The sequence below is a fragment of the Cupressus sempervirens genome, chromosome 8 (assembly GCF_028749045.1).
Source record: "Cupressus sempervirens isolate cs-2001-9-10 chromosome 8, ASM2874904v1, whole genome shotgun sequence".
NCBI classification, from domain to species: domain Eukaryota; kingdom Viridiplantae; phylum Streptophyta; class Pinopsida; order Cupressales; family Cupressaceae; genus Cupressus; species Cupressus sempervirens.
The window spans coordinates 252,874,092-252,900,318 of NC_143125.1; the positions used below are offsets into that span (position 1 = coordinate 252,874,092).

At 37.3% G+C, this 26,227-nt stretch overlaps 1 protein-coding gene and 1 pseudogene across 1 annotated transcript in view; one reads left to right on the forward strand and one right to left on the reverse strand.

Moving 5' to 3' along the window:
• Window positions 1-450: 450 nt before the first annotated feature.
• On the reverse strand, window positions 451-6,472 carry LOC149542432 (ADP/ATP translocase 1, mitochondrial pseudogene; annotated as a pseudogene).
• A 14,309-nt stretch (window positions 6,473-20,781) lies between these two features.
• Window positions 20,782-26,227, forward strand: part of PPH (pheophytinase) — a 50,441-nt gene continuing 44,995 nt past the window's right edge. Inside the window, exon 1 of the mRNA XM_089797371.1 lies at window positions 20,782-21,954. Within this exon, the coding sequence (XP_089653497.1) occupies window positions 21,124-21,954 (831 nt within the window). The 5' untranslated portion in view covers window positions 20,782-21,123. The remainder of the gene's footprint in view (window positions 21,955-26,227) is intronic.

Below are 26,227 nucleotides of genomic sequence, written 5' to 3' on the forward strand. Positions count from 1 at the left end.
TAGCAAATTCTAGTCTTGGCCTATCATGAAAAACCATTGGATGTCATCAAACACTTGTTTCAGAATCCCCCAAAAAGTTTCAAAAGCACCAGAGGTTTCACCTTTGTTGTAGTAGTTTCGTTCATCTTGTAGACAAACCTGAGATTTCTTTGTAGTTAACCACTACTAGGATATTTCAAATTGATCATTCTTTTTTTTTTGGAAAAATCAAAGGAATTATTTTTCTCAAAATATCAAATAAGAAAATATTTTCCTTGACAAGAGATCAAATACCCATCTACAAATTCTAGATGGAAAACTCAAGTGAACTTGCACTAGCTCCTAGCATATTGGAAATTGTAATTATTTTAGCAAAATGGTTTTATTATAAGGAACCAAAAAAGTTGTTCAAACTGCCAAAAAACAATGTCTAAATAAGTTGTCATCACCATCATAATATTAGCCTTCATCTCAACCGTACTTCTTTCCAAAAAGAATTAACTAAAGCTGGTCATATCCAGCCAAGACTCCAGCACTAGCAACAACTTGCAGGATGTTTACACCAGCACCCTTGAATAGAGACTTGCCACCTTTCTTCTTCAAAATCGATTGAAAAGTATCCAAAGGACTTTTGTATTTCACCACCTCACCAGATGTCATCATCATTCTTCTATGTATAGTGTTAATAGGATATGAAGCAAGAGCAACACCAATTGTAATACCCCAACCAAGAAGAAAACTTCCAAGGAAGTTATTTTGAAGATCCCCAACCAAAACAACTGGCTTTAGGGAATCATACATTTCAAAGTATAGACCACAGTACACAATAATCTCCACACATGAGATGTTGAATCCATGGTATATGTATTGAATTGTCTATCTCCACCTTTCTTTGCAGCCATTAGCCAACCTTGTTTGAGCAGAGTCCAAAGAATAAACAAAAAGAGATGATGCACCAGCTACACCACTAGAAGAATGATTTCTAGCAAATTATTTCCAGTAGCCATCCTTATATTTCTTAAAATCTAACAAGTTCTTAAAGTAATCCTTTAAGGAAAATTTGAGCACTGAGTGGGGAAATAGTGAATGACATTGGCAGTATTTCGTCTCCATAAAGGAATGATACCTTCATCCTTGAATATTGTTTGACCAAAAAAATCTCCAATACCTCTGTATGGCTTAGAGAGATGACTAGACTTCCACATTTCATCCTGATTCTTAATCAATAGCTCGACTCATTCAATGGGGGCCGCTGCCATTTTGGATACAACAGTAGAGACATGCATCAAAAAAATCAATCATGAAACCTTTCACACCTTTCTCTGAAGGTGTTGAAACATAAACCTGTGAAAGCTTTGGAGTTGCCACAGTCAGATTTGTCCATTTAGATGCATGGAAGAGTGCACTATGTGAACAACCATAACCCTGCAAAGGGGTTGATAGTTGTCCCTTAGGACAGAGTAAGGAATTTTGGCTAACCTGCCAGTTTGGTGAAGGTCTTGAACCAAGGAATGTTTGACTCGATAACTTTTGCACAACTAATAAAAACTAGTCCGCTCTGACATTGTGAGCTGAAAAACATAAAAAATTGATTTACAAATTTTCTATTGATTGCAGTATGGTATTCATAGAAGTAAGATGCTAGCCACAAAATAGATGAGTGGAAATTTTGAAAAATGTAGGAGACTATATTAACTTTTATAAGTCTCAGTTTTCACACATATAATTTCCTAACCTATTAAAGAGTTTGAAAGATTATGATGTCTTTAAACTTTGATGCATGTTCAAATATACTATTTACAAGAGAATAGTGGAAATTTTGAAAAATACGGGAGGATTGCAATCACGTTCACAAGTCTCTCAGCACTCACTCTAAAATTTCCAGATTTGTTAAGAGTTTGACAGATTATAATACCACAAACTTTGATTCATGTTCAAATATACTATTTGCAAAATAGATAGATTCATTTGACAATCAAAACAGTCATATCATCAAACAATGTACATGCAAAAATAGCTGGAGAAAAGAGAATGATTTTGGTTGCATGCAGAAGACACCTAGATGCTTGGAGTGGACTCTAAGATATCTGCTTGTACAATGGTGCAGTGGGTTTTAGTTGGAGCATATTTTTACATATGATTTTTCCTATATTTCTAAGGCTTGTTTGTATGCAAAGTGGTATTTTTGTCCATTATTGGGTGCATTTCAGACTGGTCTTGCCTTACAAAGTTTCTATGTTTTCTGGTCTCCCTTGACTGGATAAAAGTAACTCCCTAAATCTAAGTTTCCTTAAATGGATTTAGATCTATCCTATTGGGTATTGTCCTCATCATATTTTTGAGCTCCTTATGAAGATAATAATTTATCTAGAGCCTAGTTTAAGATGGAGCACAGACAAGGTTATAGAGAATATACTTAATGTACATAGAGTTTGGACATTTATGCAATGCTACCCTTGTGCCACTACCCTTTTTTATGATCCATAACTTCTGAATCTCTTTAAAAAAATTAAAATTGCAATTTGTTTGGACTGGAATATTTTGTTTCTGTATTATCTTTCATTTTTCCTATGTAGTTTGACAATTCATCATGCCTTTTAACTTTAAATGTGCCTTCACAAGCAAGACAATTTTGTTTCTCTTTAAATGTGCCTTCACAAGGAAGACAATTTTGTTTCTATCTTGAAGATGGTCATGTTATTGGATTGGGAAGAACCTATTAATGCATCAAATGGTGATGAGAATGATCTATCCAATCATTCACAAGCACTGATGGAAAGGCTCTTAAATGGGTTGCTCTTTAAAAACTCCCTACTTATGATAGTCTCAGAAAGATCATTCTCAGTGAAGTTGCTGCAACTAAAATTTCAAATATGAGAATGTTGAAGTCACAACACTTTTCATTGAAATGCAGAGGACGTTCATTCATAGAGTGTTGCAGGTTGCTGAAGTCGATAGTAAGCGCTTTCTTTCCAATTTCAAAGAAAGAGTAGAGAGGTAAAATTAAAACTCAAATCTTTTTGCAATAATGACATTCAAAATGGAGAAGGGTAATAATAATAAAAATGGGTACAATTACAGTGGGGATTGAATTGCCAAGTATAGAGGTTTGGTTCAATCACTAAACTATTTTCTTCTTGGTCCATCTAAATGTAGGAAAACTATACTACTAATAGCTTTGGCTGGAAGACCTGATCGCTATCTCAAGGTAGCTTGAAGCTCTACTTGTTTTATAGTGCATTGAGACTCTATTTGTTTTTTAGAGAATCTCTGCTCGTTCAGACCTATTCAAATGTTTGCATACATTTTTTGTCTTCATTTGGTCCCATATTAACACCGAGTTGATGTATGTGATGGCAACAACTTGTATCTTTTTATCTGTTTCTCACAAAGAAAGCAATCATATGCTTTTCTCCGGATGCCAGAACTGTGACATGCAAGGGACACTTGTTAACAGAGTTTGCACCTCAAAGAACATCTACTTACATTAGCTTGGGAGATCTGCACAATGTGGAAATGACTGCAAGGAAAACACTAGATTTCTCTAGACAATGTCAAGGATTCAAGTCAAGATATGGTGGGTTTTTGTGCATGCATTGTGTTTCACTCAATCTTGTAAGCATATTTCATACTAATATATTTGTTTCGTGCATACCTACTGCAAGAAGTTTTGAGACATGAAAAGGAAGTAGGCATCAAACCAGATCCATTTATAGACATCCTTATGAAGGCAAGTACTTCTCCTAGAGCATGAGATTTATTAAATGTTGCTCAGTGAATTGTTTGCTTTATGGTTTTAGCCACTTATTGTACATTGGAAGTTGCACAATGGCTACAGGAAACAACAATTGAAGGCCAAAAGACTAGCTTTGTCATAGACTATCTATTGAGGGTTTGTCTTAAAAAATTCTATATCAAGAGGTACAAGGTCTTCCAATGTTTTGAATTTTAGATTATTCATCAAGTTAACTGGACCCTTATGTGTTGTAGCTTTTGGGACTAAATATTTGTGCTAACACAATGATATGAAATCAAATTTTTTGCTTTGATTTTATGGAATTTGGAAAGAAAGCTTTTAAAAAGAAATTTATTTTGGATAATATTGTGACAACTTCCAAATGATTCATTATGTTGAAATCAACTTTTTCCCCCAAATTTACTTTTTAAAATTCATGCTAATGTGGAACAAATGAGTTAGCAAAAAGGCTTGCAAATCATAAAACAATCATACTTTGGGTAGAAGTACAATAGCTTATTTCATTCATTTTCACAAAACTAATTGTAAATAGTATAAATTATTGTCTCTTCACACTAGTTTGATCGGTGGTTATTCACAAGCCTACATATTGCTGAAATTATTGTGCTACAATACATTATATCACCTCTGCCAAATTTTGCAAAATTTATACTGACTAATTTCTCGAAGTTGGATATCATGGCTTTATACCAAGTACTTCATTTACTTTATCAAAGCCATCAATTTTTTATATATTAGCCTATTCAATCTAAATACTTACTTTTTTTGAAGTGAGGGACTTCTATTTAAAATCAAACTATAGATGTTTAAACAATGCAAGAAGCAAACATTATAAAGCATTTACTATTTTCAATCCAAAAACATAAAATCTTTTGCCTAGTGGTTTGAGATATCCAAATAAAAAATCTAGTTTTTGATTTCATATGTGATTTAGTATTATTAGAAGTTTAGATGTTCTGTAATTAAAACATTTTCATGTAATTTTAGTGTTTTTTAAGAATGTTTAATTGAGTTACAATTGAAACATCCTAAATACAATTCTATTTGAAAATTAGAAACTATAGATTAAAAAATATTAATTTAGGATGAAATAATTAGAAAAGGTTAAGTAGTTTTATAGTTGAGTTTTTAATTATATAATTAAAACATCTTTGTAAACATAAATCTATCCAATAAAAATAAAAATATGAGTTTTAGTTTTTTAAATATCACATTTTTACATAATAATTTAGTTATTTAGTAACTAATTGAACCTTAATACGAGGAACAACACCACTTAATATATAATTTTAAAAAGCTTTAATAGATACTTGTCTTGATAATTAAAAATAAATGAATAAAAAATATAATAAAAGAAGAATTCAACCTATGTAACAACATAACTAAAAATATTTAATTAGAAAGAGTGGTTTTTCATTTTTTTTAGTACATAAATAATCATTTAGAATATCTATTGTATGATTTAGATAGAATTACAAAATAAATAGAAATATTATATGATAGTAGATCTAATGTTGGGAAGACAACTTTGTTACTTTTTTGAATAATTCTTTAAAGGGTACTAGCTCAATGGAAGAGCACCTGCTTTATAAGTAAGAGGAAGGTGGTTCAATTCCATCGTGCCCTAATATGACTAAATTAATGATTAAATAAACTACCAAATATATTACCAAATATACTACCTTATATACTACCCAAAAAACTACCAAATCAACTACTAAATATACTACCAAATCAACTACCACATATACTACCATATATACTACCCTAAAAACTATCAAATATACTACCAAATAAACTATCAAAATGACCAAATAAGCTACCATATAAACTACCAAGTAAAAACAAAAAATGACTAAATCAATGACCTAATCAATGATTAAAATAGTTTAGTCATAAATTTGGTTGGGAGATAAATGTCTACCAATAAACTACCATTGGTCATGTGATCAAAATTAGTCACATATCTACAATTTTTAGTAGTTTATTTAGTAATATATTGTTGTTTTTGTACTAGTGATTCATTATTCCAAAAACGACTTCCACTGTCTTGCTTTCGTCCCTAAATATCCTGTTATTTCTTTCTTTCCATATGTGCCAGCAAACATATGGTGGAATAATATTCCAGAAAAAAACTAATCTTGGGTGGTAAAAGGGGTAATCCCAACACTCCACAAACTGACCCAAGTTATCCTTCATAACCCAAGCCACACCAAATCTTTCCCAAACCTTAGTCTAGATCCCTAAAGCAAATTGACATTCTATGAAAAGGTGGGAAATACTTTCTTCCTTTTTCCTTACACAGACAACAATGGTTTGTTATATAGAACCCCTTTTTTTCAAATTGTCAAGTGTTAAAATTTTGCCATGCTGTGTCGTCCACCAAAAGAAATTGATTTTAGGAATAAGGTTAGTGATCCATACGTTACGCCACAGAATTGGGCTAAGATCCTTACTGAACATGAAAGTATATGCAGATTTTATAGTGAAGTTCCCATTTGGGGTTAATTCCCAAGCCATAATACCCTCCTGAGGCAGTAAGGGGAGTCTCTGTTCTTTTATCAATTCTTCTGGTTCCTTTAAGAGAACAACATTCTCATGTGAGTAGCCCTCCTTATGTAGCTTCTTCCACCTCCTCCCTTGATCAATATAGTCCCCAACTTTTTCCCCTATATCCTCTTTGAGAAGTTCCATTAAACCACTATATTTACTCAAGGCCAACAGTTTCCCATCCATCCATCTGTCTTCCCAAAATCTGATATAATGTTATTTTCTATTCATTTGTGAATTTTATACTATTTATTTAAAACAACTAAAGCAATATTTGAAGTATTTAAGAAGAAATGTTCAACAATATTTAGTATTTAAGTATTTGATTTAATAATATTTATTTTTGATATTGTAATTATTGAATTTAATTTAATGTTAAGAGTAAAAGTTATAATTAATGGTTGTAAGGTACAATACTTGCTAAAGGTTGTTTAAGTGTGTTTAACCTATAATGAATTTGGCTCTGAAATAACTCTTCTCAATACTTCTATTAAATGCATTTGACTAAAATACAGTAAGATGCATTTTTTGGATTAGATTATGTTGAATATTTTTGCATCAACATTTCAAGTCATGTTCAATTTTGCATCTAGATTCCATTGTTCTTTTAATTACTGCATTTTGTTCCCTCAAATGTATGAGGGTTTAGAGTGATGTCCTCTTTCACAATGACTAAGCATTCTTAGAAGCCATTAATTTTAATGTAAAAATAGAGTTATTATATTATCAAATCTTATTATAGAGGATTAATATTCATTCATTTACTAATGTATTAATTAACAAATTTCTATAAAAAAGATAATAATAATAATAATAATAATAAAAGTTGAGAAGAACTATATCTAGAAATGGCTCCTTTATAATTTCTATTGTCTGATCAAGGGAATAACATTTTCTTTTTGTTTTCCTTTGTTAGTTATTGTAATATGCTAGATAGACAAAATAAAGAAACCTAATTTATTACAACTTAAATTCGATAAAATAAACGTCCTACATAGTTAATCTCATTGTCGTATCTACAAATCTATGGTCTAAGTCCTCAACCAACCTAGTGTCATTTTTAAAAGCCATACAAAATTAAATTATGACTCAAAATGTGTTATTTACAAAAGAAAACAAAATCGTAACCATAAGTAAATGTAATATATAGCAATATGAACAAATAAAGCAAATTTGTGCTACTTTTAGAAGGGTGGGCTTATTTGATGGCATTTACTATTGACTTAAAAAGCAAAATGATAGATATGGTGGTTCTATTTTTGTTGGAAGTGTGGAAACAAGGCCATGATCTTCAGGCTTGGATGGAAAATAATACTTTGCAGAGTTAAGTAGGCATCTTTGAAAAGGAAAAAAAATGATGATTCATAAAGTGAAATATGAAGGTTTAGAAGGGTGAATATTTTGCAACACGGACATGGATTTTTCACCCAGTAACATCTTATTGATCTATGTAGAGATCTTATTCAATCCCATATAAAACTTGATGAAATATATAATATACAAATCAATTGCAAGCCTTCAATATTGATTCACAATTGAAAGCAATTTGAAGAATGCCAAAAAAAAAAGGTGAACACCAAAGAAACAAGTGACCAATCTAAACCAAAAGTTAAAAAACTACAAATTTGTGTTCTAATAGAGTTGTAGAATATGTGTTGTTATGATGTTTATATCAAAATTTAATTGTGTAGTTTTTTTGGGTCAAACTCATTGACCCATAGTTCATTAGTAGTGGTTCACAATTGGAATCCATCTCACAAGAGAAAGAATGTAACACTTAGCACTCAGTGGATCTAGGTGATTCTCGGAGAGGTGTTGCACTAGGACTTTTAGGAGGTCACCCATCTCAGTACTAGTCCAGCTTGAGCGCACCTAATTAATTATGGAATTTCCTTCATGCATGGGTTAAACTCACCTTACTTGCAACCCCATTTGCAAAGCCTTCACCAATTGTTGTACATTATGAATATATAATTCTTTTAGATGTGAGTAGTGGAATAAACAATTAAGAATCCAAATGAGTAATATAACTAGAAGACAACTAGAAATTAAGAAAAAAAAAAATTAATCCACCCATTTATTGATATACCTCTTAGAAGAAAATTGAATTAGTTTGTAATATTGTCAAAGAGCGCAAAAATGCTAAATAAATTTTTTCAAGCCCTTTAACAAAGTATCATGTATCTGGGAAGATGCAAAGTACTACCATGATTAGTATGAGTAAGAGAAGGTCCAAGGGCCATGAATGAGTTATGGAAAATAAAATTAACCTAATCCATTAATGAATAGATCTTAGAGCAAAGGAAGAGAGAAAGTGCAAATGACTAATTATCAGTGTCTATTTTTCAGTCATTTATTTAGTAGTCTATTCAGTCACTTGTGTTTTGGTGACTAATTATCCAGTCACTTATTGAGTCGTTTATTTGGTAGTCTATTTAGTCATTTATGTTTGCTTGATCTTGTTATTTTACCCAGTGAGCAAATTAGTCACTTATGCCTATAAATGACAGAGAAATATTAGAATGTGATTAGTTTTAGTCATGTAACTAAAATTTTTAGTGGTGTGACTAAATGTTTTAGTCACGTAGTCACATATTTGCCAAGATGTACTAGTGTTTTGTGTTAGAAAAAAGAAATAGACACCTATTTTAGGAAAAATAATATGAGAAATAATAAACATTAATAGAGAAAAGATGGTACTTTTGAATTCAAATGATCTATTCTATCTTAGATAATTCTTATTCTATCTATGATATATATAAAATTTTGATAGTTTATTTTTTTGGACAATGGATTACAATACTATTACCATCCTATTCAAATACTTGTTTTTATCAAAACTCTATTTGAATCATGCCAACCTTGTAAAATCTTAAACTAGCAAGTACTAACACATTATTTATGACACTGCACTCTGCAACTCTGTTGCCCATTGCTGCTCCTTTTCAAAATTTGAATTCAGTCTCATGGCGGGCCTTGAGCCTCCTGACCCTCCACCATGCTTGGACTTTTAGATGGTGTTAACCCTGCACAGGGATTTGGATGTCCCGAAAAATTGGTGTGGGGATGTAGAAGTGGAGAGGAAGACATCCTCTGGCCCTACCCCCTTGGGAAATGGAAAACTTGTTGTGATCTTGTGGAAGACGGAAAAAAGCTGACGGATGGGACCCTCAGAGGATGAAAGAATGCACTTGTGGATACCAATGTGGCTAGATATTCAATGGAGGATCCCAAGATTGCACATAGTGCTAATGGGTCAGTGATCTCCCTTCCAGATACTTTGTTGGACAATGTTACTTCTAGCCTCAAACTATGTGTAGTTGGTAGATTTTTTGCCTTCAGACCCATAATAGAGATGGTTTGAAAGTGGGTAGGTCAAAAATGGAAGATTAAGGGAAGCGTTGGTATTTTTGCAATGCCAAGCTGCCTTTTTTGTTTCAAATTCACTACGAAGGAGGATATCAATTTAATACTTTTGAGAACTTTGTATTATGGAAAGCATTGCCTTGCCTTAACAAGCTGGCACGTGGGATTTGACACTAGTGTAGAGCTCAACAAGATAACTCCTATCTAGGTAAGGCTACCTAGGTTAACCCTTGAATTCTAGGATGAGAAGATTCTAACGTAAATAGGGAATTCCTTCGATCATCTTGTTACTATGGACATGGTGACAATGCAAAAATCTAGACTGATGTATGTCAGATTTTGTGTGAATGTGGCATTAAATCGAGCTCTCCTGACTGTGGTCACTCTATAAACTAAATGGGGAGAGAAATACCAACCTATAGAATATGAGAATGTGGGACTTTTTTGTCAAAAGTGTGGACAATTTGGGCATGTTATTGTGGACTATAAAGCCTAACTATAGAAGGAGAAACAAAAAGAAGGATCCCTAGGAATCATAAAAGAAACAATAGGGGAATCCTTGGAAGCTCCAAGACTGGAGGAGTTTGTTGCTGGCACTCAAATCTTGGAGGCTAACAAGGTACAAGATACCCCTGTCATAGGGTTTGGGGGGCTAAGTAAACTCGAAGAGGGGGAAACTTTAGAAGAAAAGAAGAAAATGGAAGAGTATCTATTTAGATGTGAGATAGAGGAATTAATAAGGCCACCTTTGGGGGGACCCCAGGAAGGCGAGATGATGGAGGAAGGTGAAATAGTGGTACACCACTCCCTTCCTAGTTCTCCAGCAAGTTTGAGAAGCAAGGGCTTACAGGAACACAAGTTTGTTGACTATGTTACCTAGAAGAGGTTATGCACCCCTCTAAGAATAATGAAGGCCTCTCCAATGGAGATAGCAGCAAAAGTGATGGCAAGTTTAGATAAAGCTGAAAAAGAACTAAGCCCCACTTCCTCACAAGCGGGTGATAATGAGGAATGGGAAGTTCAAAAAAGGAAGAAAAGGGGGGGGGGGAACCAGATTTAGGAACTTGTGGTACAGTTGGAAGACCAAGCAGCAGAGCAACCAGGACAAAACAAGCAACAAGGGACGTGGCCAGTGGTAAGCAACTTACACTGGAGATTGTAACAAGAGGTAAGAAATGAAATTTCTTTCTTGGAACTTAAGGGGGCTAAATAAACCACAAAAACAATATGCTTTAAAACAGTGTATATTCCAGGAAAAGGTTGATTGTGTGTTAATCCAAGAAATCAAAATGTCTAGTTCTAATTTTGATAAACTAGTGAGTCATGTTTGGCCTGTGGCTGCCTTCATGCATATGGATGCTGATAGAGCCTCAGGGGGTATTGCTACCATGTGGAACTTGTGTTCTATGACTGGGTTTGAGATATGGAAAGACAATTTTTCTAATAACTGAGTTCCAAACTAGTAATCAAAGATGGGGGCTTATCAATACCTATGCTACTAATAATAAGATAGGGAGAAAAGAAACATATGGAAAGCTGGAAAGGATAATGGGCATTGTGAAGAATAAACAGATGATGTGTAAGGGAGATTTTAATACCCCCCTCTACCATTCATAAAATTTGGGTGGAAATAGAAATTGCCTTGAAAGCTTGCAAGATCTTCATGATTTTATGGGGAAAATGGATTTAATTGATGTAGATTTGAGAGGGAACCCATTCACCTGGACTAATAATAGAAAAAGAAGTGATCTCATTCAAGTAAGTCTGGATAGACTGATGGTGATGGGGAACTCGAATCGACTAAGTGATTCCCTTCTGGAGAACCTCACAAGAACTGCTTTTGACCATTCCCCTTTAATCTTTCATTGGGATGATGGTATGAAAGAAGGTCCAAAACCTTTCAGGTATGAAATAATGTGGGAATCCCACCTGGAATTCAAAAATTGAATCCAAGAATGGTGGAACATAAGGATAGACGATACTGCAACGTACAAACTAACTCAAAAGTTAGATATTATATGGAGAAATGTTAAGGGCTGGGCTAAGAGTTCCTTTGGAGATTTGTTCAAAGTCAAAGGAGAAGTGGAGGAAAAACTTAAAAAATTGCAGGGGGAGATTGCTAAGGGTAATAATTTGGAAGAAGCTACACAAGAAGAAGAAGAGCACATAAAAAATGGAAGGACATCATTTTGAGAGAGAAAATATTTTGGAAGCAAAGATCGAGAGTTTAATGGTTAATTGAGGGGGACAGGAACACTACTTTTTTTCACATATTGGCCTCAAACCATAAAAGAAGAAACACAATCAACAGGTTGGAAGGATAAGGGGGAATAGAATATAAGGACCAGGAGGAGATGGGAAGACATGTTGTGGAGTACTTTAGCAAGGCTTATAAAAAGGAAATAGAATAGGAAATCAAGTAATAAGAAGAAGTTTGATAAATATGATCCCACAAGTGCTAGGAGAAGTGGAAAATAATAACATTCTAGGAAACATCACGGAGGAGGAAGTGAAACGGGTTGTGTTTTCTATGAAATATTACAAGGCCCCGAGACCTGATGGTTTCCCCCCATCATTTTTCCAGCAATTCTGGGAGGTTATTAAAAATGAGCTGCTTTGGACTACCAGAGATTTCTTTAAAACAGGGAAGATGCTAAAAAGGATAAATAAGACTTTTATTGCTTTGGTCCCTAAGACTCCGACACCCACAAGTCTCCTGGACTTCAGACCTATAAGCCTTTGTAACATAGTTTATAAGGTTTTTGCTAAAGTAATGGTCAATAGGATTAAGTCCTTCTTGAAGAACATTATAGGAACACCACAAAAGGGTTTTGTGCCAGGAAGACAAATCCTGGATGCTGCGATAACCACTCATGAGATCATACATTCAATGGAGAAAAATAAAATACCTGGTATGGCCTTCAAGCTGGATGTATCTAAGGTGTATGATAAGGTAAGATGGGACTCCCTTTATGATGTTCTTGAAAGAGTGGGGTTTAATGAAAAGGTCATAAACCTTATTAAGATGATGGTGAGTACTATCTAGTATGCAGTCCTACTAAATGGATCTCCTTGGGGTAATTTTGAATTGGGGGGAGGATTAAGGAAAGGAGACTTGCTATCTCCCAGCCTCTTTATTATGGTGGCAGAGGTGTCGGGGAGATTATTTTCCAAATTGGAAAATACAGGCTGTGTAGAAGGTATTAAACTTGCCATTGCTGTTGAAACTAAAGTGTTACAAAAATTTGTAAATGACACTTTTCTTTTTGTAGAATCCTCTATAGTGGAAGCCAAAGCATGGAAGAGTATCCTTAGAAACTACAAAGACAACTCAGGTTAGTAAATAAATTACTCTAAAAGTAAACTTTATTTTTTTTTAACATCGATGTTTTTATGTAGAGGAAGATTAGGAACATTTTAGGCTGTCAGTTGGCTAACCTCCCAGGTACTTATCTTGGTTTACCCTTAACCACTAATGAGGTAACAAATGACTTATGGAATACCATTGTTGAAAGAATTCAAAAAAGCTGGCAGGATGGAAAGGGAAAATTCTCATTAATGCTAGAAAACTTCAGCTACTCTATGCGGCTTTCCAGGGCATTCCAATTCACTTTCTATCCCTTTTTAAAATAAACCAAAACATGGCAGACATAATTGAGAGAATACTAAGGAATTTTATTTGGTTAGCAATAGAGGAAAAGAACAAATTGAATCTAGTCAAGTAGGAGGATGTTTGCAAACCAGAGAGGGGGGGTTTGGGAGTGAGGAGACTTAGAAATTTGAATAAAGCCTTTCTTGCTAAAGTTGGATGGAGGCTGGGAGAAAACAACATGGATTGGAGCAATATCATGAAAGCTAAATATGTATCTAACTCCCTATTCACTCATAATCTTTTTAACAACGACCTCCTAGGAGGATCCAAAATATGGATGAATATTGTCAAAAGTAGAGGTATAGCAAGGGAAGGGGTGAGGTGGATTATGGGTAGTGGGCAAAACATTGGGTTTTGGGAGGATAATTGGATGGGGGGGAACCACTGGTTTACATCAAACTTAGAAGACTAATTGAAACATTGAAGGTAGAGGTGGGGTTCAGAGTGATGGATTATATTGACCCTAGAAGGAAGTAGAAGAAATTACAAAAAGATACATGTCTCCAGAAGGATATCCAACTTCTTAAAAAATTGAAAGAGTTGATAGAAGCTCAAAGACTCCCAATTCTAATACAGGAGGATAAAGTGGTGTGGGATACAACCTCTAGAGGCCATTATACTATCAAATCTACTTACAAACTCCTCTTCTGTAAAGACTTTTTTCCCACAATATGGCGTAAAGTCTGGATTAGTAATCTTCTGCCCAAAATCAACTTCTTCTAGTGGACTATTCAACATGGTAAGATAGTAATATTGGACAATATGAAAAAAGGGGTTTTTATATCACAAACAATGTTATCTTTGCAAAGAAAAAGAGGAGAATATCTCTCAACTTTTCCTTGAATGCCCGTATGCTCTAACGATCTAGTTGCTGGTGTGGGAAAAATTTGGACTATGTTGGGTGTTGAAGGAAAATATGAGTCAATTTGTGGAAAATTGGTACTGTCCCTTTTATCACTCCAAGATGGTATTCCTATGGAGAATTGTCCCACCATACATTTGCTAGCACATTTGGAAGGAAAGAAATAATAGAATCTTTTAGGGAGAGAAAAGGCCTAAGGAGGTAGTTATGGGAATTATGGAGAAACTGCTAAAAGAAAATATAATGATTGCCAAATGTAAGGTACCAAAGGAAGAACAAGGAAGGAAAGAATGCCAAATAGCAAAAAGATGGGGTATTCATTGGAATTTTAATCATTTTGATAACTCTAAGGCAATAAAGAGGCAACAGACAAGATGGAAACCACCAACAATAACACAACTTAAATTAAACTTTGATGGTGCTACAAGAGAGGGAGTTGGGGTGACGGGTGGAGTGCTAAGGAATGGAAATGGTGAAGCACTGCTAGTCTATTCTGGAAAAATTGGTGAAGGAAGTAATAATATGGCTGAATCAATGGCTCTATTTTAGGGCCTATAATTGATTAGTGAAATGCAAATAAGGGAAATAACTATAGAAGGTGATTCTAAATTAATAATTGATATGGCGAAGGGAATCTCTCAGCCAGGTTGGAATATCCAAAATATTGTCACGAATATTAGACATATCCTAAATGGGATGGAAAAAGTCCAGTTGCAACACATATACATAGAAGGTAATATGGTGGCAGATGTCACTACTGTCATGGGTTTTGAGTTAAAGGAAATGACGTGTTGGAGTAGCATGGATATCCTAAAGGAGGAGATTAAGGCCCTGATTTGCAAGAAAAGGCGGTGGGGGGAGGAGCAAAAATTGAGCATGGCTAAACAAATAAAGATTAGTGCCAAATTTGGCAGTATCATATCTAGGAAGGTGAAGTTTGCTAAATTTATTAAAAAGTATAAGGGAATGATGAGGAGACACTGTCGTACAGATTGGATAATAAATATATGCAATTTGAGGCAAGAGTTACTTCACAATTATGGTAATATAATGCAAAATTCAAAATATTTTCTTTTTGAAAATACAAAAATATCATTACTAATATTGTCATAGATTTTAGGGATGTTAGAGTTATGATGCTAAGTACACATGAATCACATAATGAAAATGTATGGGATTTTGAAGCACCTAGAAAACTTGCTTGTAGGATGTTTAAAAACCCTATAGATTTTATTTTGAACATCAAAAAAATATCCCTGTTGGCAGCAAGCTTGAGGGCAAGAAGGTTCATATGCAAATTATTGAGGTTGGGGGATCAGGAATTAGTGGGGAAGAAATCGGTGGAGATTTGAATTGATTAGAGCCAACAAAGATAGAAAATTTTAAGGATAGGATGGCGACCTAGTTCCTGTTAAAAAAAGGGGGCTTTCTTCCTTATATGTAGGTAATGGCAAGTTATGACGAAAATTGTGCTCTTCGATTTGTGAATGGGTGGAATGACCGCAGGGTAACCATAAATGGTATCATGTTCCAAGTAAGTGAGGATGGTATTGCGATGACCCTTGGGTTGTCCATGAAAGGGAAGAAATGGAAGAAGGTTACGAAAATAGAAAATGAGGCCAACATGAATAGTATTTTTGCCGAGGATGAAGAACTTGTTCGCTATAGGGGAGGCTTTCAGAGGGATAAGCTACCAACTCCTTGGGATGATGTATGTCTGGTGATCAAGAAGTACCTCATGCTCGAGGCAGGTTTGGAGTTTATTATTATTATCACTTCCCCCTACTGAACCATTTTAGAAATAGAGACTTTATTTGCATTTCGTTCTTTCTGTTACATTCCCTTGAGGACATGATAAGTGATGTTAGGGAGAAGAGAAGGAAGGGTAATAATTTCACTATCATCTACCAGGGTATGATTTTTAGACTTTACCAGTTTCATCTTGCCCTCTATCCCCCTAGGGTTGTTGTTGTTAATAATCAACACCACCATTAGAATTCCTTGCCGAGTACCAGCACTGGAACTAGAATCCACATGCCACACCCTTCCCCTAGTAGGGTTAATAAGAAAAAGAAAAACCCAAACATGGTTTTTGAACAAAAGGATAGTAAAAAAATCAAAAAGTGGAGGTGGACATTGGGGATTCACAGGAGGAGGGAGGAAAGGGTAGGAGAAGGTTAGGTAGGTTAGCCAAAACATAGGCAAGGTATAAACATAAGGCAAATAGATTTAGGGTCGAGGAGGCAGAAGAGGAGAGTTCTGAGAACAATGAAAGAGAGCTGGAGGAGGAGAAACATTCTAACCCCAAGAGAGAAATGGGGAATGAGGAGAAAGAAAAAAGTGAAAATTTTGTTGATAATACCTGTTGTCACTTAGGTTTGCACCCTTGTCCAAGGCCTATGCGCGAGGACAACCTAGTGAAACATGGAAACAACCTCCAAGCTGTGGGACTTGAACTACGAGGTTGAGTCTCCGTAGAAGGCCGGCTTCCTCTTACTGTCAGGGCGCACCTATCTATTCTCAGAAGGGAAAGGGAGAAAGAGAGCGTTAAAGCAAATCTACCTAGTCTAATCTAAGGCGGTGATGCACCAAAACAGAGTGTTCAGACTCATTCCTGCCCATATATACACTACAAAACCAGGGTAACATACAAAAGTCATACACATCCAGACTTATATCGATCAATAATCACATACAGATTAGAGGACCAACTGAATGACACCAGGAAAAGGGGATTTCACTTGTAAATTATCCAATAGGCCAAAGATAGATACAGTATGCAGATCGCTGATCTCAACAATACACCAATGGGAGGCAAAATGATGCTCATGCACACTGATGGCTGAAAGAGATGATACAGGGTATTACATGGCTCAAAGGCAAAGGGATTTTACACTGCAAGTCTGCAAGTAGTAGCAGAGAAAATCAGGAAGAGTCCCCCAAGAATAGATCACAAAATTGCCTTTATAGCTCAGGCATAACTGAAGATTTCTGCATTACATTCACTTCTCACCTACTGGCATTAACTCCATACTGAAAATCCAATCGGAGATCTGATTGAATCTTGACTTGCATACCAAGAAATATCATATCCTTCTGAGAAGGAGCCCGGAGGAGACAGAACGGTGCCACAACATTCCCTGACAGGGTAGATGAGCCGACTGAATGGGTGGAGTGTCCTTATATCTTGCATTTATTCCTAGCAGGTCAGAAATGATCGCGAAGATCAGATCGCAAGATAACGTCGATCATCTCTGCTTCTTGGTTCATGAATCGACCTAGCCTATCAGTCGACCAGGCTTCTTCTATGTCGACTAGGCCACGCGGGCCAATTGTATCTCTTTGTTTTGCCACCTGGAGAGTCCTTCCGCGGTTGACCACCTTCATCGGACTGACCGCGCCACCTTTAAATATTGTCACGACTGCGACGGTTACAATAACCGCTAACCGCCAACCGTTAGCTAACCGGACCCGCGGGGACACGTGTCCTCCGAGTGCTAACTCGCCATTGTAAAATCCGCGCAGTTCCTCTATGGCGAGATAACGCCGACCCTAGATTTCTGCAGATCTGATGGTGGAGAACCCACCCCTTAATGCGCTGGTCGTATCAAGAAATTTGGCCCCTCGACATATCTGTGTTCTGACTCGGCACACATGGTTGTTTCTGATTCGCCGTGGACCCTCCTTCCTGCGACTGGGCCCATCCGAATCGGCGCCACCTCAGTGATGCATCCGACGAGACCTAACCCCACCGACACGCGTCAATTGGGCGCGATGTCGCCATGGTAAAAATCTTGCAGCTTCGCCATAACGCGATGGCGCCTGCCGTCGATCGGCCCTGATCTGACGGTCACAGATCTGACTTCTCGCGACCTTCCATTTCTATTGATTCACGGGGCCCGCGGATACGTGGCATCTGTCCGTTGGTTTGTCGATCATCCAACCCTAACTACTTCTAGCGGCATGAAATGCAACCTCGCCAGGACACGTGGCGCATGGGCGCTATGTCGTTGATGCTAAAGTCTGAGCAGTTCCCGATGGCGAGGCAGTGCCAGTCGTAGATCTGTCTCCATCCAACGATCACGAAGACTCGTCGTGCTCTGTGCTGTCTTTACGCCGGGACCATTGTATCTGGTGACACCTCAGCATCCACACCGCACCTGAATGACACGTGGTAAATGGGCACTATGTTGCCATGATAAAAAACTCGTAGCTTCACCATGGTGAGATGGCGCCTGCCGCCGATCTCTTCTAATCTGACGGTCACAGAACTTGACCTCCCGTAACCCTCCATTTCTATTGACTCACCGGGCCCGCTAATACGTGGTGTCCTCCTGTTGGTCCGTCGGTCGTTCAATCCTCGGCTGCATGAAATTGGTCCCACCAGGACACGCGGCACACGGGCGCTATGTTGCCATGATAAGAAACTTGCAGCTTTGCCATAACGCGATGGCGCCTGCCGTCGATCAGCCCTGATCTGTCGGGGAAGATCTTAAAGCCGGCTGTGCTAGCTGTGCTGTCAGAAATTCTGGCCTGGTTACACGTGGTGGTTCCTTACTCGCCCAATGAAACACCACCAGGAAAACTTGCGACTTGGCCTCACAGGGGTGACCACGTGTCGACCAGGCGCCATGTCGCTATGGGAAAATCGAGGTTAAATTCCCATAGCGCCATAGCACCCAACCGATGACATGTCCCTATCCGTGTGTGGTCCCTTCTGATTCGCTGCTGTGGCACCGGGCTCTGCCAACTGGGCAGATGAGGTACATAATGGGGCCCAATGTTTTGCCTGAAGTTCTCGCTGTTTATCTTCTCTGGCCCGCCAACCTTTACCCGACCGCCGCAACATTTTTTCGGCAACGTGACTTGCCCGCCGACGTGAGCATCTCCGCCGGGCGCTATGTCGCCATGGAGATTTTCCGATCGGCGTGCGATAGCGCCATAACGCCTGCAGCGTCGAGAAACTTTCCCGACCCGCCCTCCGTTGTAGCTCGCTCGTCGGGTTCACCAGATGCGTGTCAATTGGGCGCGATGTCGCTGATATAATCCTCGCGCAATTCCGCCATAGAGAGATAGCGCCCTTCGCTGATCTCAGATGATCTGACAACCAGAAACTCGCGGGTCGTAAGAATATATTATAAGGTTTAAAACATTGGTAATTCTAATATCTCCACGGGTATTTGAATATGGGCATATCGAAGGCGAGAAGGGCAATATAAAATGCGAATTTTGGCGGGAAGTGGAAATACAACAATACCCGAGCGTCTGCTGGTAATGTCAATACCATAGAGACTACACATGTGACGACGATTTTTTCCTTGCAACCTATTACCTTCTATGAGGACAACAATAAAGTGGATACCTCCCCTATCACCATCTCCTCCCCGACAAAGGAAAAAACCAATGTTTTTACTAACCCTCAGGTTTTGTAGGATGAGAACCAACCATTGACAAAGACTAAGGAGACACATAAGAATGTAGAAAGAAAACAAGGAGAAAGAGAAGGAACATAATGAGAAGAATGCACAAATGGAGAAAAGGGTCAAATTCTTAGAGGATGGGTTTTACTCCTCTAAATTTGCATTGAAGGTAACCCATGCTGCTATTACTACCCTCCAATTATTGGAGTAGGAGAAGGACGAGACGGGACTAGACATGGAGGACAACAAGCTTCTATATAAGTTTCTTGCTGAAGATTGGGTTGAGGTGCTTTTGGCTAGGAAAGGAAAAGATAAGGATGAGAAATAATATGGTAGTCTCTAGGGGCTTTTTAGCGCTAATTTTTTTTTTTTTAATGCTGCTACCTGGTTTGCTAGTCTACAACTTATTCTCAGACTTGGGTTGGCTTGTTTATGCCAATAGTTTTATATTCTAAACTTTAATAGTATGTTTAGTGCTATAGTCTTTAGAATTAGAATAGATGATACTCTGGTAGGTGTAAATGATCGTGTGCTGGTTTCGGGGTGGGTTGGTTTGGTTATGCCAACAGTTTATATGTTGAACAATCATAGTATGTTTAGTACTATAGTTTTCGAGTTAATATAGATGACTCTCTATTAGTTGTTCATTTTTTGGTTGATAGCATAGTTCTCTGATGCAGTGACTGCCATCTACTTGTTTTTGCTAGCAGTGTGCTGGTTGCCAACTTTTTGTTTGTAAGGGCCGACCCCCTTGTTTTGGTCGCTTTATATTTAAAAAACACACTATTTATACCTAAATAACTAATAATGAAAACAAAAAAAATTCTTATTTTATTTTTTATTTTTAAACATTTAATAGAATTGTTCAAAAAGAATTGTATTATTATTGTCAATATTGAATATCTATTATTATCATTCATAAAATTCACAAAACTATTATATTATATGCTCTTGTATTAAATAGAACTCTATTTGATTTTTCGTACTAAAGCTGACCCTCACACAAAACTCCTACATTTAAGCCTATAAGCTTAAAATTAGAAATGAGGCTAAAATTTTATTGACCCATCATTCAATTTGTTGAATAATCCTCTTCCTAAATCCATGGATTCCTCTTCAATTATATTTCAAAGGGGAGGGCCCAATTGAACCCTAATTTTCGCGGATAGGTACACCTGACCCAAACACATGTTGCGTGCAGGGCTCCTTTTAATAATTCCCCATCGACACTTCATTAAGGAGGCCTTCATTAGCCACGTAAGCCTGTTAATTCAGCGAGGCACTGACACGTGGCCCGCGATCTCTGCACACATTGATCCTCTGGTTACTTGCGTGCACGAATACTCTAGACCACTGACTCTGCGACGTATCGCGTTCGAATCCCGCAAGCTTTACTTCTTAATCCCAAACTCACCAGTGGGCCTCGGAAGCCGGATGTTTTGGAATTAAATTTCTTCGGACAAGATATATCTCGGTGAAGTGGAACTAGAAGGTGGCATTTTTGTTGAAATAGATACTGAGGGATTAATGCTCGTAAATGTTGAATTGTAATCTGAGATTTTCCTCGCCTATGGAGACGGTGGCTTGCAGTCGTTATGCTCCAGTGGCCTTTATCCCCTTAAATTTTCAACATTCAAGGATTAGTAAGAGTTTAAAGCTATGCAAACTCCCGGGAGCGCTTTTCAAGAGAAATATCAGTAAGAGGCATAGGTTAAGATACAGACCTCTTGTAGCAAGTGCTAAAGGGCGTCTTAAAGGAGATCCCGATGAAGAGACCAGAAAACCGTATTTGGTAGATGAGAATGACAGTACTGCAGTACAGTTCAATGAACATCCCTTGGCTTTTGGGTCTTCAATTTCTTCCATGGAGCCATTGATTGATGATGATTGTCTTTTTCAAGAGGAAAGTGTGGGCGAGAAAATAGGCAGAGATCTCGCTGTTATGAAAACTAAGCCCTCCTCGGTGATTCAGATTCCTGGCCTACCAGATGGGAACAACGCTTCTAGTATCACGAGTGGTTCGTGGGAGTGGAAACATAAATGGATAGTGAATTATGAGAAGGCAGGATCTCAGAATGTCGGGGCTCCGGCAGTGTTGTTTTTGCCAGGATTCGGCGTGGGATCCTTTCATTATGAAAACCAATTACGTGATCTCGGAAGGAATTTTAGGGTCTGGTCTGTTGATTTTCTAGGCCAAGGTAGGTCGCTGCCTTGTGAAGATCCCGCACCTCCGGTCAGAGAAACAGATCCCGCACCTTGTGAAGATACCAAGTATTGGGGTTTTGGTCCACAAGCGGAGCCGTGGGCAAGTGAGCTTGTGTATTCAGTGGATTTGTGGCGTGATCAGATTCGCAATTTTGTAGAGCAGGTGCGTATTAATTCCAATGACTTGATATAAGTGCTTAATTTAGGAATTAGCAATCCAGCAGAGAAACAGAAAAGTTTAAAGACCATAACGTTTAACAATTAAAATATATTGTATAGCTTCTCTCATGTTTTATATTAGTTGCATGCTGAACGTGATACAAAGCTGCTGGAACTGTGCACAACTTACATAAATACTGTTTTTTATGAAATCAATCAATATCTAACAAGCGGTCCCATTGAAGGGCCTTAGACTAACTCAAACGCCTTTTCTAAGGAATTAGAAAAACGCTGCTACAACATTGATCTCTTTCTTTCTTTAAAATATAGATAAAGTGTTTGAAAGTTTCCTCCACTAGTTTTAGGAGCTTTTATATCTATGTGGCAGTCTGTTTGAACTTTTTTGAAATTCTATTTTTATTATTTCAATATAGTGGCTTTATTTGTTTTCATTTATATAACTTTTGTTTGTACCCAAAATAATATAAAAAATTAGCAACAATTTAAACACCTGCGGGATCCCTTTGTTTAAGACGATTCGTGTTGAATGTTTAAATTTTTTATCTGCTAATGGTTGGTGGACTAAATATTCTATTCTTCAAGAGGAGTAATCTTGTACTAATTTTTGGGGTTGAGTTTCAATTCCTGATTTGACAGACTTCCTTGCCGAACTCTTGTAATTGATTGAATAGTAGACTATTAATTCTCTAATTCTTATTTCTAGAAAACATTTGGGTTGTTCTTATCCTGTACTTGTCAATGGATGAGCTAAAGGGATTTAGGATGAATGATTTATAAGGTACACCATCAGGTTTTGCCCACTGGCTCATAAGCTAAGTGGTTTTCACCTTACAAAAACTCTATGGCTAAGTTTGCTTGAATCGTAGTAGTAATTAGAATGGTGACTTCTGGTAAAACCTAATGCATCAAACTTATGATCATCACCTAGATGTGATAAGTATTCACAAGAAAGATGGATTCACAAAAATCACTACTAATGAAAAATGGGTCAATGAGTTTGAACTATGCTTTGATTATTATTTTTTGGATCAATAATAGTTATATTTTTATTAATTCAAAATATTTCCATTACATTTCATTGCCAAAAGATGGCCAAACACTGCATCACCTACCCAGCAAAAAACTCAAGCCATTAACTTGGCTGATTTGCCCAAACAGCACAGAGACACCCCCAAACACAAGCCACTAAATTGGCTAAAACACAGTGACAGACATTGAGGACAACCACAAAAACAAGCCACTAAACTGGCTGATTTGCCAATACATTCACACCCCGACACACTAAACAGACAGGAACAAAGAAATGCAAAACACAGAGGTCTGTGTGACACAAAATAGCCATCCAATCTCCCTTCCTGCTAGTCACATGAACCAGCCCAGCGCTTCCTCCTGTGTAAAGCTCTGGATCCCGTGACCCACCTCAGCCTGACCTCTCTCACCAGCTCCACCCACAGCCAAACCACTTGCAGCCCGCATCGCAAAACCACCATCCATTGTTCAAAGATCACCACTGGGCTCATCCCCGCTCTCGGCTTTTGATTTGACTTGACTCCATGGCACGGGCCTGCCTTTTGCATCATGAGGAGCCGTGGACCCCATCGGTGTCACCCTCCTCCTCCTATGCCCTGCTTCCACTGTCGCACGCTCCTCCATTCTCTGTAGGAAACTCAGCAGAGCTTGCCAACCCTTCCGAGCCTTCACCAAAAGTTTCACCATAGGGCATGTGGAGGTGAACACTACTAGTGGCTGGAGGTCCCCAGCACCTCCAATCAAATGCCACAACCCAGGATGCAGATGGATCCCGACCCCAACCACCGCCCTGTTCACAGTGCATTCTAACCCTCCAGTCCATTTCGGTGCCAAGCATGCATGGGCCACCCTTAACACTTCTTCCTGCAATGCACCCACCAAGAGTGCAAACCCATAAATAGAGAAGAAATGTCCAAGTTGTTCCTCGGACGAAGGTAGGAATTGAGAAACTGCTCATCGAAAATGTCCAACATAGCTTCCCAAAATTCAAGATGATCAATCTTGAAGATGTTCCTCATGTGATGCACCAAAATGGGACCTTTGAAACTAGGAATCTGGCCATTGGAATCCAAAGAGAAGTTTGCTTCCATAGCTTGTTACACCAGTTCACACTCAACACAGAAAACACTCACAGAAGGGTGAAAAAAACCAGGGCTCACAACATTTTTTGAAGGCGATGACATGCCGTGAAAGACTCCTAGCTTGTGCGAGCTGTCACAAACTGCCTTTCATGATGTACACCGATAACCTCAACATGCCTTTTCATAATGTACAACGTGTAAGGTCTCTCCTTGCATGTACTTATTAAATATGAATTTCTCTGTTAAATCTGTTGTAGGAGATTATAATGCATATGGAGTAATGTTGTATGTTTTAGATGTCCTAATGAAAATTGAGATCAGCAGATACATCCATGTTTTAATACTTAAAGATTGGAGAACTACTATGTTATCTCGACTATTCAAACATTAATTTGCACTAATGATGATACAAGGTGTTTCACTTGATGATGATTTCATTGACTGTGGTACCTCAATGATTAGGATTATATGCATTTAGATAGTTCAGTATTTGCTCTTGGTGATGTTATGATGTTTAGGTATATGCATGCCTAACGATGATTATTCTAGTGCTTAATCTGAATTAATGAATAAGTGATATGTTATATTGATTATGTAATTATTGATGATTAAATGTGTGTAGAAATGAGAAAGGATTACTTAAATAAAAGATTTATGTTTTTAGTTATGTGATTATCCTGATGAAGTGTGCAGGATATTTTAGCCGAGAAATCTAACAGAGAAACGGAACTGAACCCTATGTACCGTTTGTGGAAACCAGGGTCGAGTCTGATAGAAGATGCAAACCCTGTTGTTTGTATTTTATTTGTATCGTGGTGTGAATGAATGTATCATTTTGTAATCATTAAGTGTTAATTGTAATGTCCCCCACTTAGCCAGTTTGGAGGTATGTTGTCGTTAGCCCATTCTTGTATGGTCTCGAGGGCTAACCAGGACTTCAAAAGGGATCCTGAGGTTATTTGGCCTAGTCAAATTTAATTACAGGCCAAACGGAGTTCGTTTGTTGGGTTGTCAGGAAGACTTACTATTTTTAGTAAGCCAATAGGGGGATGCAGTGCCTTCAATTTTCAGTGACAGGATGAGATGCATTTTGTTGGGCTCTTTCTAAAGAGCTATTATATGTGGGATTTCGAGTTTATTTGGTATATTATTTTAATGTTTGAAGTTACAATGGTAAAGTGACTATTTAAATTCAATATTATAGTGTTTCATAAAGTCACTTTATAAAAATCAAGAGTCCCCCTTTTGAGTACATACATGGACTTTGTAAAAAAAAAAAAGAAGTGATATTAAAAGTCATGTATTATCCCACATTGGCAAGACGGAAGCGTGGGGCAAGTGAGGAAGGGATTAAAAGGAAGAGGATAGCTCTCATTTATTCAGGTTTGGAAATATCAAAGAAATTGGAGAATTTTCTGGAGATTATTACTCAATAGTTTGAAAGACGAAATCCCTTCAAGCTGGAAATCTTGACGCCATTGAAAGATATGGTTTTGAGATTCAACATGGTAGCAGTCTGAAAAAAGCAGATACGAAAAAGCAGCCCGAAAAAAGCGGAACCGAAAAAGCAGGCGGAAAAAGCAATCCGTAAAAGCAGTTCAAAAAGCGGAACTGAAAAAGCAGACTGAAAAAGCGGGTACGAAAAAGCAGGCCGAAAAAGCAGTTCGAAAAAAGCAAAGCAGAAGGGGCAGCATAGAAGGAAATTATTTCAGCCATCTACAACCAGGTTCTTTTGTTAGTATTGTTTTTAGGGTGTTATAAGCTTTCAGCTGTAAGTGTGCATTATACCAGCATTATCATTTTGTAATCCATGTAAATGCCAAAGTCGTGGCCATATTTCATGAGCATTGTAATTTTCATTGCAATTAAGAAGATAATAGTTGCTGGTGTCATTTAAGCAATTTAATATTATTATTTATGAGCTAGTTAGTTTGCATACTAACTGTTTGTAAAAATGCCAGTTGGCTGTAGGTGTTCATTTCTCATGCTTAGATCATATATATGCCCTGAATATTGTCAAAATTAGTAGCACACTCATGTTAGGTCATTTGTGTAGTCTATTGTAGTCTTCTAGCACAAGATTTTCATTGATGCAAATTGTAAAAAAGTCATTTGAAGCTAGCTGAAATACTATATCAGTCATAC